The sequence below is a fragment of the Equus asinus genome, chromosome 20, assembly GCF_041296235.1.
Source record: "Equus asinus isolate D_3611 breed Donkey chromosome 20, EquAss-T2T_v2, whole genome shotgun sequence".
In the NCBI taxonomy this organism is placed as follows: Eukaryota; Metazoa; Chordata; class Mammalia; order Perissodactyla; family Equidae; genus Equus; species Equus asinus.
This window is the reverse complement of record NC_091809.1, coordinates 23824305-23840984: the sequence shown is the minus strand read 5'-3', so window position 1 is coordinate 23840984 and position 16680 is coordinate 23824305. Positions and strand designations below refer to the sequence as shown.

The 16680-nt window shown below is 45.0% G+C and overlaps 1 protein-coding gene across 2 annotated transcripts in view; it reads left to right on the top strand.

Moving 5' to 3' along the window:
* LOC106824761 (zinc finger protein 709-like) overlaps nt 1–16369 on the top strand; it is a 29458-nt gene extending 13089 nt beyond the window's left edge. For both annotated transcript variants that reach the window (XM_044751801.2, XM_044751800.2), the window contains one exon: nt 342–16369. In XM_044751801.2, the coding sequence (XP_044607736.2) occupies nt 342–2634 (2293 nt within the window). In that variant the 3' untranslated portion in view covers nt 2635–16369. The remainder of the gene's footprint in view (nt 1–341) is intronic.
* Nucleotides 16370–16680: the final 311 nt, after the last annotated feature.

Here is a 16680-nt window from a genome sequence, read left to right as displayed (position 1 = left end):
GAGAATCCTTGTATGTTAAGAAATTGTTTTACAATAGAACCGTTGCTTCAAATTTAGCTATTCTTATAAAATTTTCACAAAATGTACTTTCTGAAATGTGATGTAGGGGTTCAATTTTTGCAAAATATTTCACTTATAAATACTATTAGTGAACCTTATCTATGAATATCACTGTTTGGAAAATAACAAGGGTGAAGTCCTCTTTCAGAAACTTCAGTATATTTAATTTCAGAGAATTCACAGAAGGGAGAAAACATAAACATTTGCTATCAATCATAATAAACATAAGCATAAAATCATTAATAGAGAAATCATTAACAATATGCTTCTCATTTTTACAGAAAGCATAGGGTAGGGAGACTCTGTGAAAGTGAAGAGGGTAGTCAGTGTGGAGAAAACGTCAGCCTTCTTCCAAATCTCAGTCTGAACAAGAAAACTACAGGAGGTAAACCATGGGGATGCAGTGCATGTGGAAGTGTCTTCACGCATCAGTCATCCCTTACAACACACATCAGATGTCACACTGAACATAAAACATATGAGTATCAAAAATATGGAGAGAAGCCATATAAATGTAAGAAATGTGGGAAAGCCTCCACTTATCTCACTTTACTTCAACCACATGAAAGAACTCATACTGGAGACAAACCCTATGAATGTAAGAAGTGCAGTAAAGCATTCACTTCTTCTGGTCATCTTCGACTTCATGAAAGAATTCATACTGGAGACAAACACTATGAATGTAAAACATGCAGTAAAGCATTCACTTATTCCCGTTATCTTCAAAGACATGAAAGAATTCATACTGGAGAGAAACCCTATGAATGTAAAACATGCAGTAAAGCATTCACTTCTTCTGGTTCTCTTCACGCGCATAAAAGAATTCATACTGGAGAGAAACCCTATGAATGTAAAACATGCAGTAAAGCATTCACTTATTCCCGTTATCTTCAAAGACATGAAAGAATTCATACTGGAGAGAAACCCTATGAATGTAAAACATGCAGTAAAGCATTCACTTCTTCCGGTTCTCTTCACATGCATAAAAGAATTCATACTGGAGAGAAACCCTATGAATGTAAGAAGTGCAGTAAAGCATTCACTTCTTCCCGTTATCTTCGACTTCATGAAAGAACTCATACTGGAGAGAAACCCTATGAATGTAAAAAATGCAGTAAAGCATTCACTTATTCTAGTTCTCTTCAAAGACATAAAAGAATTCATAGTGGAGAGAAACCCTATGAATGTAAGACGTGCAGTAAAGCATTCGCTTGTTCCAGTTCTCTTCAAGTTCATGAAAGAACTCATACTGGAGAGAAACCCTATGAATGTAAGACGTGCAGTAAAGCATTCGCTTGTTCCGGTTCTCTTCAAGTTCATGAAAGAACTCATACTGGAGAGAAACCCTATGAATGTAAAACATGCAGTAAAGCATTTACTTCTTCCAGTTGTCTTCGACTTCATGAAAGAATTCATACTGGAGACAAACCCTATGAATGTAAGAAGTGCAGTAAAGCATTCACTTCTTCCAGTCATCTTCGACTTCATGAAAGAACTCATAGTGGAGAGAAACCCTATGAATGTAAAACATGCAGTAAAGCATTCACTTGTTCCCTGTATCTTCAAAGACATGAAAGAATTCATACTGGAGAGAAACCGTATGAATGTAAAACATGCAGTAAAGCATTCACTTCTGCCAGTCAGCTTCACATGCATAAAAGAATACATACTGGAGAGAAACCCTATGAATGTAAAAAATGCAGTAAAGCATTCACTTCTTCCAGTTATCTTCACAGACATGAAAGAAGTCATACTGGAGAGAAACCCTTTGAATGTAAAAAATGCAGTAAAGCATTCACTTCTTCCAGTCATCTTCGATTTCATGAAAGAACTCATACTGGAGAGAAACCCTATGAATGTAAAACATGCAGTAAAGCATTCACTTCTTCCAGTTCTCTTCAAGTTCATGAAAGAATTCATACTGGAGAGAAACCCTACCAATGTAAAAGATGCATTAAAGCATTCGCTTGTTCCGGTTATCTTCGCATTCATGTAAGAACTCATACTGGAGAGAAACCCTTTGAATGTAAAAAATGCAGTAAAGCATTCGCTTGTTCCAGTTATCTTCGAGTCCATGAAAGAAGTCATACTGGAGAAAAACCCTTTGAATGTAAAATATGTGGTAAAGCCTTCATTTCTACCAGTTTTCTTTCAAAACATGAAAGAACGCACACAAGAGGGAAATCCTATGAATGTAAAATCTGCAGTAAAGCACTCTCTTCTTCCAGTTCTCTTCAAAGACATGGAAGAACTCACACTGGAGAGAAACCCTTTGAATGTAAAATATGTTGTAAAACCTTCAGTTGTACCAGTTCTCTTTCAGTACATGAAAGAACTCATACAGGAGAGAAGCCCTATGAATGTAAAAACTGCAGTAAAGCATTCACTTGTTCCAGTTCTCTCCGAAAACATGAAAGAACTCACACTGGAGAGAAGCCCTATGAATGTAAAGAATGCAGTAAAGCCTTCACTGCTTCCAAATATCTTCGAGTGCATTTAGGAAGTCACACTGGAGAGAAAGCCTATGAATGTGAGGAACGTGAGAAAGGCTTTAGTTCTCATGCAAACTTTTGAGGATATGCACAAATGCACACTAGAGGTAAAAGCAGGTAGATAGAAACAATTTGGGACTTTTCTCACCCCAGTTCTTTCTTGAAGGCAGAAAGGACTCATTGGATAAAAATGTCTTCAATGTTGAGAGCTTGAGAAAGAGTTCAGTTGGCCTACACCCTTCTATGTGAAACTCCCACCAAAAAGAAATGTAAACGTAAGTCATATGAGAAAGCTTCATGGAAATTAATTTGTACATGAGGTTCTAGAAAACGTTCAACAGTAAAGAGTCGCTATCGAAGTGGTAAATATGTTGTATTTGTCAAGCCTTTCTTAAAGTGCAACATTAGACTGTGGATTTCTATTAATTACTTCAGAAATGAGTATTGAGGTGAGATGATTCTGCTAGTCATCCTTCATAAATAGTACATAAGATTTATAGGTAGTGCTTTTCCCTTAAATCAGTTAATTTTTTATCTTTTGGTTTTTTTTGTAATGTTTTAATTGTTTTGTGTGAAGGGGGTATTGAAACGTGACAGTTTGTATTTGTTGTGATTTTCTTACTGGCCTTGTATTTACGGTTCCTGCATGTGCCTCATCCATTGTACATATTGTACATGTTTCAGAGAAAGCTCCTTTCTGGGGGTGGTGGGTGGAGGAGCCTGTTTTTATTTTCTGTACTGTTAAACAGTTGAGAAAAAATTTATGCATGGCACGTTTATCCAAGAGTATACTTCCTGTGAATTCTTAGTTTCCTATTTGTGCCTTTGCTGTTTGTCCTTCCTTCTGATTGGTATTTGGTGAATAGACTTTGAATTAAGTAGAGGCCTGTGGCAGGGCAACAAAATCTAGAGCTGGACACATCACCCCTGTACTGCATTATGTCAGTGAGGGTTATCTGAAGAGCTAGATATTTAAGATTGCGTCCCCTTGATGGTTGCTTGTTGAAATTCCACAATGGCCTCACTTGCATGAGATTTGGAAAGCAGAAGCACATAAGGCCTTAGGCCGATTTTCGATCCATCACCAAGGGAGGGAGACAGTTACATAGGAAATTCAAGGACACCATCTTCCATCCCTTTTGCTGGATTCTTTGCCCTTCTTGTCAAGAGTATCTTGGAAACCACCAAGAATTAGTTGATTTCTGTTTTGTTAAAGATGCATTTTCCACCAGTTTCACATCAAAGATCCATTCAAGGTAGGATCTTTCTGTAAGACCTCTTGTGTGCACCAGGAAGCCAATTCCAACCTTTGTGCTGGGAGCGTTCTCTGATTCCCCTTTTCTCTAGATGATAATTGAGTAAAGTCTAACGTGTATAGGAAACACCTTTGCTGCTCGTAGTGCTAGTGAGCACATTTTCCTGCTTCACCATGGCATCTACAAAGGGATGTAAAAAGAAGAACCTGCGAGTTTGTTTCTCTGCTGCCTTGTGCAGCAGCTGCCTTGACCCACTTCTTCCATGTGAGAACAATCACCTTTCTCATGTTGGGAAGACTGTGTTTCTTGTTACTTGCAGCTTGAACGTATTCCCCCAATGTGTTGTCAATGACCTTTGAGTGTATGTCAATAAAAGTGTGTCCATCTGTTTGGGAAATGAACACTTCTGTAGTTGTTTCATTGATATATTTTATCAACTGTTCCAGTGCATCCTATGTTAATATTATTGTGGATTTCATTTTTACAGACTATGTTAATATCCATTTTTGATTATGGATTTTCAGATATAGTTTGCAAGGTTCTTCATGTAATCATTATACATTTTGAGTCACTTTTATCATGTGCTCTCCAATTCAGGGATTTCTCCATCAGGCAAACTGTATTTCTTATTCTTTTACACTTACAACTTTTGTCATGAAAATAATTTCTCATTCATTTTTAACCCCAAAATTAACCACCATGTTTTTCTTCAGTGCCCTCTTCCAGTGACCTGCAGGATTGCACCTGCCGTCAGAGAGGGGTGTAAGGAATTCTAGTGAGAATGACCACAGACCTAAGGGACCATGAGGTGTAACAGTAATGGTGCTCGAAGGACTTCATACAAGATTTTGGTCTCTGTTTGTTGATTTGACTGCTATTCAAGGAGGCAGGTTATGTTCTGTCTTCAATGATGTGAGGAGGTAAACTTAATTCTATCTCTTGTAAACTTTTTTTTTGTGAACCGAATCATTGTTTTCTAGAAGGCAAAAAGAATGTAGTGAAGGCAAGTTAATTTTTAAGAAGTTCCAGTGAGTCATTTTAGTAAGAAGAAGGAAAAGAGTCATTTATGATTTGGACTTTTATCCTTTACCATTTTTTCCTGTGTGGTCACAAAATACTGTTAGTTTTGTCTTGGAAACTGTACTTTTAATGAACAAGCTGTTGGACCCTTTTCTCTTCAGCAGGGTAAGACCTGGCCTTGCAGTGGATGCAGCCAGCTCCTGGTCCTCCGGAACAGCTTTGCCTTTCCTACTCACAGTCAAAACACCGATGTATTTCCTGTGGTGAATTAGACACTGTTTACTGTGAAGTACCTCATTTAAATACATAACTTCTCTTCTTAGCATCCTACATAATGTTTTCAATATCTCCTTTAGACTCAGCTGAGGCCTTTGAATTTAGGTAAATTGTGAGACAGTGCAAACCCAGCCAAGGAAATAGGACCACTGTGCCACTCTGAAGCCTTTCCTTCTCCGAGACTGTGCTCTTGCTGGTACCGTCAGCATCCCTCACAAGCCATGCAGTGTGGAGTCAGTGTACACACTGTAGCAGAGCTGAGACAGTGGGATCTGGATACAGAGCATGAAACAGACAAGTCCTGGCAGTCCTGGTGCTTCCATGTTTGTGGAGAAGCAGAACTGATGGACGCAGTGAAGCTTTGTTTTGTAGAATAGAAGAAAGGCCTTTGAAGAAAAGTAAAAAATAGCATTGAGCTAGTAGGCTGAGGTGTGTTTATATCTTTTCTATGAGGGTAGGAGTGAGCGAGGATGTCATTATTATTATTATCTGGGATTTGAGACTTCCTATTGATCTAAGCCACAGGTATTTGTATTGTTTTTTGTTTTTAATGTCATTTGCGAGGATTTTTATATTACCATCAAATACTTAAAATGTTAGAGTCTTTGGCATTTTTGTTTTGCTGCTCTACAGACTGGAGTGTGCAACATACACCCCAGTAAACCATGGAGTTCCTCCCACTTAGAGAGACAGTTGCCTTCACCTGCCCTGTTCTAGCTCATCCTGAGTGAGTTCTATGAGTAGAGTGACATCTCTGTGAGTCTGCTGTGATCTCCCCATGGAAACAGCACAAAGACCTCTGGCTGGTTAGAGGCAACCATCCCAGGAATAATTGAGTGAGCTGGGGAGAGAGGGTATGATTTTTAGTAACATCCTAATTGAGTGTAAGAGGAGACATGGGAAATTTTCACCATCTTTTCATCACAGGAGTGACTGGGAGTCTTTAATTTCAATGATCCAGAAAGCACCGGAGCCCAGGCAGCTGATCACAGGGTTCATTTCCGTATACTTAGACGTCCAGCACGTGGTGTGGAAAATTGGGGAAGAGCAATAACAGCTTCAAGGTTTAAAATAGCAAAGGGAACAGAATGTCTTCCCTTGTTTTTTAAGTGTGAACTTATGAATTGGGGGTTTAATTCAAATGGACACCACAGGATTGTTCTTTTGAGGTGATGGGATTTTTTCACCTTTTGATGGCAGTATTCCTAACATTTCTGAAAACTCATGAGAGCACTTAAGTATTTTATATATGTGTTAAATGTGTAATTATTAGAAAGTGAATATCATAATTGCTTTCATATGCTAGTAGAATGTCAAGGTCTCCTGAACCTGCATTTTTATGTGGTCAAACCCTTCCACCACTATAGGATCCTTAGGAAGATTGCAGGACTGAGATGAAGGACTCAGTCCTCAACGGGCCTTTCTTACAACCCCGGCTTGCTTGAGAAAACACCCCCTATGGTTGCACCTGCCCTCAGCTCAGACTCATAACTATGAGTGAAGTGAGAGGGCTCCCAGACTCTGTCTTTGAGTTTAAATCAGGTTCGAGGACAGATCTTTGGAAATTCTGAGGTCAGAAACGTAAACAAAGTATCCCAAGCAGAATCTGCCTGGGGACATCCTCGTCCATGTGCATTAGCATCAGTTGTTTTTGGTGCCATCCATAGACCATTGCCAGCTCTTCATTTCCCAACTCAAGCCTACTCTGTGCCTGCTGACTTGGAAAAGTCTTTAGAAATCCACACATGTCTCACTGTACATTTTCTCTGAGGCAACAGGAGGGGACTGAGCTGAGAGGGTGACAGAAGCAGTGGTAGAAACCATGTGATGGGCACATTCTGTCAGCCACAGTGACACTCTGACATCTGATAAATCTTAAATTTATCAGAGCTGCTTGCTTACTTAGTCACACGACACTTAGAAATTGACTTAGGTTGAACTGGGAAACAGAAGGTTCTGGAATCTTTGAAATAACATTCCATTAGTGTCCCCCTCCCCACAGTCCTTCTCAAGGATGCCTTAGATGCCTCTCAGTGAGCATACAGGCGTCTCTAAAGTCCCATGGTGGACATAAATTACCTAAAGCATTCTTGTACCAGAACTATTCTCTTCATTCGGTGCTGCACACAATTAGAGAAGGTACTGCTGGCAGCTGACAAGTCTTTATGTAAATGGAGTCCCTTCCAGGGCCTCAGTGGATGATCCACCAAGCCAACTTCCCATTTTGCTTTGGGTCATGATTGCAGGACCCCCCAGGCTTTCTAATCAAAAGCCTCCTCATTGAAGAGATGGGTATTTACAGCACGGAGCCAACATTGCTCCTCTGGAATATCCCATGAGCAGTCGGAAGTGGTTCATTCTTCTCTGATGTAATGCATTCTGAAGAGATCATTTCCATTTTAGATAGATTGGCCACTTGGAGAGTCACTTAAGAGCACATGGGTGACCAGGGTGTTCGTAAACTTTATGGACAGTGTGCACCACCACACCCAACAGAGTGCACTGCAGAGATGCTGCCTTCTGTCGCCACATCACACAGGCCATCCTTGATCAAAGAATGGACTGAAGCCTCAGAGTGATCAAACAGCAGTCCTGTTAGAATAGAGACTTTCTTGGCCCAGAATCCAACTGGTCTGTACATTTTTACAGGTCCTGGGCCGTTACCCATGATCTCGCTGTGCCGTCCCCTGAATGGCACCAACCCCTTACCCAGGTTGCCGTTTCTGTTTTAAACAATTCTGGGAATATCTTGCCTCTAATACCCAATGACAACTCTGGCCACTCCTTACTCTGCCCATATTAAACCTCAATCTGGAGAGGCTGATTTTTATTGCTCAGGGTGATAAATTGACATGAATTTCTGAGAGACACATTGACACCTCAGACATGATCGTATTCACCTTGGCCTTATGATACCACATAATGTGAAACCACTTACAGACCTCCAACTTAAGAGTCTAGGCAAAATTCATGTGGCTTCCCTCCTCTGCCTGGTTAACCAGCGATGGATCAGTGAACCGGATGTGAAAAAGCAAGTCACTGGTAATATCATTAATGGACGCACCTTCCAGGATGAGGAAGGGGTCCCTACAGCTGATGGCAAGTAGACTTGGTAGGCCTATCCCCCTGTCCCCTGGGCTCCTTGCTGTGTGCAGACCATGGTAGAACTTGATATGAACAAATTACTCATGCCGTCGTACATTACCCTGCTGAAGCCAAAATGCAAGGACTCGCCAAGATGCTCTAAATTTATTGATACTATCAGCTCAATTCTGAAAACAGAAAACACTGGGCTCTCGAATAAGTTATTCAGTGGACATTTTACCTCTTTTACCACCGCAGGCTACACCCTTCCTCGGATGGTCTAATGGCCTCCTCAGGCCAATTTGCTTTCTTCTCAATGGGCCTTCCTGCTGTTGGAGGCATTGATTAGACTCAATCTCATTTGGGGCTCATTGCTTTGTTGTCATCGTCAGGCTCACTGGCAGCTGATAGAGCCCTTTCCCTACTGGACATTCCTGCCAGAACGGTCACTCCTACAGGTCTCTGGTTTATTGTAACAGTGCTCCCTGGCCACCACTGTCGTATCTCACTTCCAAGTCTTCCCCACACATCGCCTGTGGTCTGTGTGCCCTGCATGTAAATACTTCATTTGGGGTACCTCCTTCAAAACCCCTCTGGCTCATCACATACAGATGTGCTGTTTCCCTACCATTTGCACTCACGTGCTCATTGTCATGGGAGTCACTGCTACTGACCTGGGCACACATGAAGTCATTCAACAAACATCCTTCCTGCCAAACAAGAAATGTCCCAAACACTCAAAATTCGTGTAGGAGACAGCTCGTGTTTGAGTTGTTTCCCTGAAGGAAAACCCCTTGGCAGCCGTGGTAGCTGCTGACGAGTTGCCTTTAAAGTATTTATTATCCATCCAGGGAGAACTCTCTTCCTCTAAGAGGGCTGCCTGTGGTATGTGGGTAGGCAGGTGCCACTAATAGCACAACAAATGAGACAACAGATTAAAATAATATCAGTTAAATATTTGAACAGAGTTCTGGAACCATACTTACATGTTCCTGGATCCCTCCACATATTTGGATGACTCTATTCAAATGTTTTTTTGAGGCTTTGTCACCTTAAATACAATATGTTTGCACTTTTCACATAGCTGTTTAATTAATATGCAAATCAAATTTATTTGAATAGTGGCATCATGCAGCCAAGCAACCTCAGGAGTGAATACTAATAGACACTGACTTGATTTTCCACATTTGACTCTCAATCAGCTGTAGACACCTGCTCACCCTGTCGGGATCATAATGGTGAACAAGTTATGAACGTTGACACGTGCCCCTTTGCTTTTTGTGTCTGCAGATGGGAGGCTCAGACCTTTAAAATGTGAAGCCTCTAAACCTACGCATCTTAAATAGCCAGGCTGTGGTCCTTTGCACAAGCCACATGAACAAGGTTTCCCTTGGCCTGTTCTCTTTAGAAGGTATTTTGGAGAATAAACTTTTGTATTAACTTATTGCATGTGGCAACATAATCCTGACGTCTGGTCTGAAAGTAGAGTATTAATCCTGCCCGCAAAATGGCAATGATGAAACAAGGTAACTCATGGAAAATGTCTTAAATGAAACACGGTAACAGACAGATTTTCTAGACATCTACAGGAGCTCAGTGTAGCGAATTCTTAGAAGTAGTATAGGCAAATGAAGATAAGAAAGCATCTGTAGAAAAAGGACTATTTTATCTATGATTCGTTTTATACAAATCTCAAGGTAAACACAAAACAAAAATTTAGAGCAGAGGAACCAAGCATTGAAAAAGAGGAAACTTAGAAAAACACAATTGGAAACCGCAAAGTAAAATGTCAGACAGAAAACAAGGGAAAAGGAAAAATGGAGATATAGATCAATTAGAAAACAAAAGGCAGAATGGCACCAGTAAGTCCTCCTAGATCAATAATCAGCCTAAATGTAAATGGAATGACATCACCAGTCAAAAGGCCCAGAGAGGCCACGTGGAGTAAAAGACATGACCCAACTCTCTGCTGCCTCCAGGACACTCAGCTCAGCTCTAAAGACAAACACGGGCTCAAAGCGAAGGGGCAGAAGAGGAGCCTCCAGGCAAATGGCAGCCAAAAGAAAGGGGGTGTGGCCATGCTGACATCAGACAAATAGACTCCAACCCCAAAACAGTAACAACGGAGATGGACATTATATAGTGATAAAGGGGCTAACCCATCAGGAAGACATAGCAGTTAATCATATGTGTGCACCCAACACAGGAACACTCAAATATGTACAGCACCCATCAGCAGACCTCAAGGGAGAAATTGACAGCAACGCGATAATAGTAGGGGATTTTAACCCCCCCACTTACATCAGTGGGTAGGTCACCGAGGCAGAAAGTCAACAAGCAAACATTGGCCTTAAATGAAACACGGTAACAGACTTCCTAGATATATACGGACTGTTCCATCCAAAGGCAGCAGAATACCATCCTCCTCAAGTGCACGTGGAACATTTGTGTTGGGACCCAAAGCAAGTCTCAATAAATTTAAGAAGACTGAAATCACATCAAGAATCTGTTCTGACCACAATGGTACGAAACCAGAGGTCAACTACAGGAAGAAAGCTGGAGAAATCACAAATCTGTGGCGAGAAAACAACAGGCTACTGAACAACTACTGAGTCAGTGTTGTCACAGATGAAATCTTGCCATTTGTGACATCATGCATGGATCTTGAGGGTGTTATGCTCAGTGAAATAAGTCCGAAGGAGAAAGGAAAATGCCGTATGTTTTCCTCCGTGGAATATAAAACAAAAACAAAGTCAAGCCCTGTCACCCCAGCTGCCACTCCGAGGGCTTTCCTCCTGGGAAGAGCGGACTCCAAATTGTCAAAGCCTGCCCCAGCGGCCTGTTGCTGAGGGTGACCAAGTGCGGTGCGAGTTGGCTCAAAAAGTTGGGACACCGTTGTTTCACTCCCTCCACATGGAACTGAGGTGACATCCATGGTGCAGTGACCTGACAATCCTGGGGCACCGGTCCCCCTGTCCCAGCTGCTGAGGTGGCTGGAACATAAGTCATCCATGAGGTGCCAGGAGACACAATGAAGACGACCTCTGGCTGCTGTCTCTCCCCTCCCCTGAGCACTCAACTCCTGAAGTGGGATTGTCAATCAGAAAGAGGCTTCCCGTTGTCCTCCAGACAACTCCAGGGTCCTGGCACAGAGATTTTTCCTGAATGTGGGGGTGAAGCAAGCCGTAAAGCACATAGCTCTTCATTCCTTTCCAAAGAATGAAGGTGGCTGACGAGATCACGAAAAGTGCAAGTCAAAGGACGCTCTTAAAGAAGTGGAGAATGAGGTGAAAGGCAATTAGCAGTAGATTTAAGTATTTCATAAAGATCCAACTTAGACTGTGGGCTGACTGGTTTCTGGAAAGAACCAGAGAAGTAGACTGCTGGGAGGGGGCTTCCAAGGGTCGGAACAAATATCCAACACTGACTTCTGGAAGTGTTTCTACAAAGGAGCAGACTGTTATTGGACTAACTGGTAGAGCCAATGACGCCCCCAGGACCCTGATGAAAACAGGAGAGCAATCAGGCAGCAGTTAACTGAATGGAACCACCGCGTGTGGCCCCTAAAGGAGGAAGAGAGCCCTGGCAATACCATTATCCCCCAGGACAGCAGTGGGCGCACCCAGAGCGGGGCCCACCTGAGGAGCTGGGGAAGAGGTTTCTCTCTGTATGGTGGCTGGTGAGAAACAACTTTTGTTCTGAGTTCCTGCCTCAGTGTGTTACAGTCTGAGGCCCCTGCTCACACCCAGAATCTGTACGGTTTGAGAAGGACCTGAGTTTAGGATTCTGCCCTAAGTTCCCGCTTTACTTTCCCAGGGCGCCTTTTAAACTGAGCACTTAGAGTTCAGCCCGGGAATAGTTAGTGACCTCCGCCACAGCGCACTTCTAAGTACCGGGTGCTTGCTCCCTGCTCTCTGTCTCCTGCTCGCTCCTGACCTGGACAGAGGATGGCCCTTCGCCCGGCTCACTGCACCCTCAGCCCCCGCTTCTGTGACCTTTGAGTAATAAATCCTGTGACTCTGTCCCTTTGGGTGGGTGCGTTGAAACTGCCCCTTCAATCAAAATGAGCCTGTGGGTTTCACTTCCCCACAGTGGGAGCTCGGATGCTGAGGGAACTGCCTGCTGACCTTGTGTGGGTGGCCTGTGTCCCCTCCTTCAGTGGGTCATAATCTACCGATCAATTCAATACACCACCTCCAGCTTCTGCAGACAATTGTCCAGGGGGATGGGGCTGCGGGCTGTTTGTATGCACTCAATGCCTTGGAGCTGTGAAAGGCTTACTAACCTCCTCTCCTGGACTGCTCAGTCTCTCTGGGAGGAACCACCGCTTGCTGGGATCTGCGGCAGGTATTTCCACTGCTGCATAAGCTGCTGCCGGGTGAAGCCTCGGATTCCCACCCTACACTGTCAGTGCTGTAGGTCAGAGCACCCTGCAGAGACCGGTCTGCAGGCCTCAGTCTGAGGTGGGTGTGTCTCCCACTCCTTTCTGAGAGACCCCGCTGGGTGTCAGGGCTGGAGGTGATGGGCTGTAATCACATTAGGAAGCCCTGGCATTGAGCCCAGGAGGGCTGACTGGGAAGGTAGGGCTCTGCCCCGTCCCCCCAGGCAGGAACCAGGGGCCTGGTCCATCAGGTCCTGGGAGCCGAGGAGAGTTCCCCTAGATCGTTGCCGGGAGGGGAGGTGGCTGCTGGGCCCACCGTGTCAGTGGCAGGTATCGGGGTGTTGAGCTCAGCCAGCCAGCCCTACCCTGTGACAGAGGCAACTCTCCCAGGGGCATCATGGCAGTCTGCCCGGGTAAACGCTGCCAAGGGAAGTTCTTCTTATGGTGCTGCCTTCCTTGCAGCTGTCACAAATCATCCCTAACCCCAGGGGACATCGGGAGGCCCACCCTTGATGTGGTGCAGCAGAATGAATTCTCCCGAAAAGCAGGCCCCTGAGCACATGGTACCAGGTCCTCCCAAGTCCCCAGAGGAGGTTGGAAAACTACCAGATGCTTGTAAGAGCCCTGCTCCAATGTCTTGGGCTCCACTGAGCGCGGTGGTGCATCAACAGGCCAAATCGTCATTGGTGTGTTCTTGGGGCTCGGGAGCTTTCCTGAGCGCATCAGCTAACACTGGACTGGTAGAGGTGGGCTCCAGCCCCCGGGAGATGACGGGGACACCCTAGAATGGGAGTTGGGAAGAGGCAATGTGCTCAGGTCTTCCCTGTCACTATCCAGCAGGAGTGAGAGACAGAGACACGTAAGTATAATAATTATCCTGAGAGAAGTCCAAGGGTTTTTAGAAAAAATTGTGCAAAGGGAGGAGGAGAGGTGCACATGTTGGCTCTTACAGGTCTTTGGACCAAGCTCCGAGCTGTTGCTCACTGAGACTGAGTCATGCCAGCTGGCTGGACTGGTCAAAGATCCCAGAATTCACAATTTGTTAAGAAAAAAAAAAAAACCTCAAGATATTGAGGGCCCATTTTATTACCGATACCCTAGGGGACACCACGGACTTGTCACCACAGCGAGGACACTCTCAAAAGACGTGAGCCACCAGGGCAGAAGATGCAGACAAAAAAGGAGGAAATGGACTCTGCAGAAGAGACCCCCCCCAAGCTCTGGAGCCCACAGGGATGAGGGGGAGACCCTCTGCCTCTCCTGACTTGGACTTTCATGGCTTGGCGCCAAGCCCAGCCTTCCATCACGGTTGTCACAGCGAAGGCTCGCTGTGCATGGAAAACCCGGCATGACACGCACCTCCTGTTACATCAAATCGGATGGTTCAATGGGTGTATCATTCTGTTGAGAGGCAGGCCCCCACAGAGCCCCTGACCATTTCCACCCCAGAGGAGACACCCTTGGGGCCAGTATCTCAAGAGTTCTTCTTAAAGGGGGGTCTGCTATTCTTAAGGCCATGCTGTCACAATTCATAGAAATGTCAGCTACACTACAACAGGCAGTAGACTGCATCAATGCTGTAGCTGGACACAGAAAAGAGAATTTTCCAGATCTTGTTTGCCAGTAAAGGTGAATGGGCCCCACTGCCCCCTCCCCCAGAAACACAACAGAGGGTCCCTAGGGAATATGGGGGCTTGCAGGCTCCTTATTGGTACCACAGAGGGCTGGCACCTTGTCCCATCTCGCTCCTTCATGAGATGACCAGCAGGTCTCCCTGCATTGGCAGCTCTGGAGATCAGGGGTCCCGAATGACCTAAGTTCAGGACAGCCCGATCACAAAGTAGAAGCATTTGCTCAGGGACTGTGGGCTCTGCAAGAGACTGCTGACCCCCCCCAACCCAAGTATAGATGCTGTCATCTCTCAGAATGCCCCAGCCCTGGCAGCAGGATCCGAGATCCGTCCCCTGATCTCTGAGAGTGGCAGCAATCGAGGCCCCTGTGCTAGGAACCTGGCTGTTCCCCAGAGAGTGTCTCTCCCCTGGGGGACAATCGCCCGCACACTTCTTTAATTATCTATTGAGACACACACAAGAAACAACCTTTTACTGGTCTCATCAACTCTGGAGCCCCAGTTACAGTGCTTCCTGGGAACCCCTCCAAACATCAGCCAGGGGCACCCTTTAAATTTCAAGGTGTAACAGGTGGGATAGGAGAAGGCGTTCAACTTCCATTGGATGTTGCTCTCCAAACAACCTGCCTTAAAAACCTTCGGGGCCGGCCCAGAGGCACAGCGGTTAGGTTCGCACGTTGTGCTTCAGTGGCCCAGGGTTCGCCGGTTTGCATCCTGAGTGCAGACATGGCACTGCTTGGCAAGTCATGCAGTGGTCAGCGTCCCACATATATTCAAAAAAAAAGTGGAGGAAGATGGGCACAGATGTTAGCTCAGGGCTAATCTTCCTAAAAAAGAAAAAAAAGAAAATCTTTTAGTGGTGGTGACGTCTCTGGCCATACCCTTTCCTGTTATAGTATGGACACCTCAAGGTGCCACCACACCATCTGGAAGAAACCCACAACCCTGGCCTTCCTGGTGGGAGCTGCCCATTGGTAGCCAGTAAACTACCACTCCTCATTAAGGACAGTAAATACTCCCAGTATCATTTCCAAAAGGGGACTGAGGAATTACGGCCCACAATTCAAGATTTATGAAACACTACATCCCTTTCGATTCTCTCATTTGGCTGGTATAGAAGCCTGCTCCTGTGGAGTGGTGCCTCACAGTCCACGATGGAAATTTAAATGCTCAGGTGCCCCCTATTAAGGCTCCCATTCCCTACGTTGTCCAATTAGTAAAAGACATCCAAAGGACTCCAGGGGACTACTGTGACATGATCAATCCAGTTAATGTGTTCTCTACAGCATCGATCACCAAGGAGTCCCAGTCAAATTGTTTGCATATTTGAAGGGACCCAACATCCCTTTACCCGGCTGCCTATGGGTGATGTTAATATCCAGGCTATTGCCCACAATCTTTGCTGGCAAATCCTGGATGCCCTTACAGTGTCCCCTCACACAGTCAGACACTATCTTGATGGCATTCGAACTCGGGGCACTTCAGAGGATGTGGTGCATGAGAGCCTAGCATAGCTGGTGACCCACCTACAATGTAGAGGATGAGCTATGGCTGGCCCCACATAAAATTCAAAGGCAGCCGCAACTGTTAAATTTCTGGGAATTCATGGGTCCTCTAAAGGCTGGGCAATTTCACTTGCAAATGAACATCAATTCTTAACTATTCAGCCTCCCATCAAGCTACAAGCCCAACACATCTTAGGTCTCTTGACATTTTGGAGCAACACACACCGCACTTAGTCATCACTCTCAGACTCATTCACGCAGTCACACAATCCCCCACATTTCATTAGGGAGAATCTCAACAGCAAGACTCACAGCTGGTGTAAAGATCAGTTCATCAAGCTCTCCCCTTGTGTGCTTCTGGCCCCTTCAGATGGAAGCCCTGGCCACCATGGACTATGCGTCCTGGACCCTTGGACTAAACATGCCTCCTCCTGGTTGCCTATGGGCTTCTAGAACAGAGGGCTGCCTCCCCCAGCTGCCTGCTATACCCCATTGGAACATCAAATTCTGCCCACTCATTGGGCTTTGTTAGAAACAGGCCTTCACAGGACAGGAGCCTGCTTTCCTGCATGCCCACATTCCTGTCACATCATGGAAAAGGGATGCCTCCCAACAGTGGCTCGGCATGGCCACCAATGCCTCTTTGCTAAACTGGAAATGGTACCTTCAGGAATGGGCTAAACCTGACATGGCAGATCTTTCTAAATTACAGGAGGATGTGACTTCCCTGAGCCTCACCCCATGGACCTTGAGGAACTGGTGACAGCACCCCCATTGCCTAAGCCTCTGGTGGCCTGGGTGGACGCTGGGAAGAGCCGATGGAGCTACTAAGAGTCCTTGTACTTCACAGACAGCAATGCCACCACTGGACATGGTGGAGCCTGATGGACAGCAGTGGTGCCACTCATCAAAAATGGCAAGTCAGGGTTGGCTCAGCTTGCTGAGCTGGTGGCAGTACAAATGGCTGTGCAGAGTC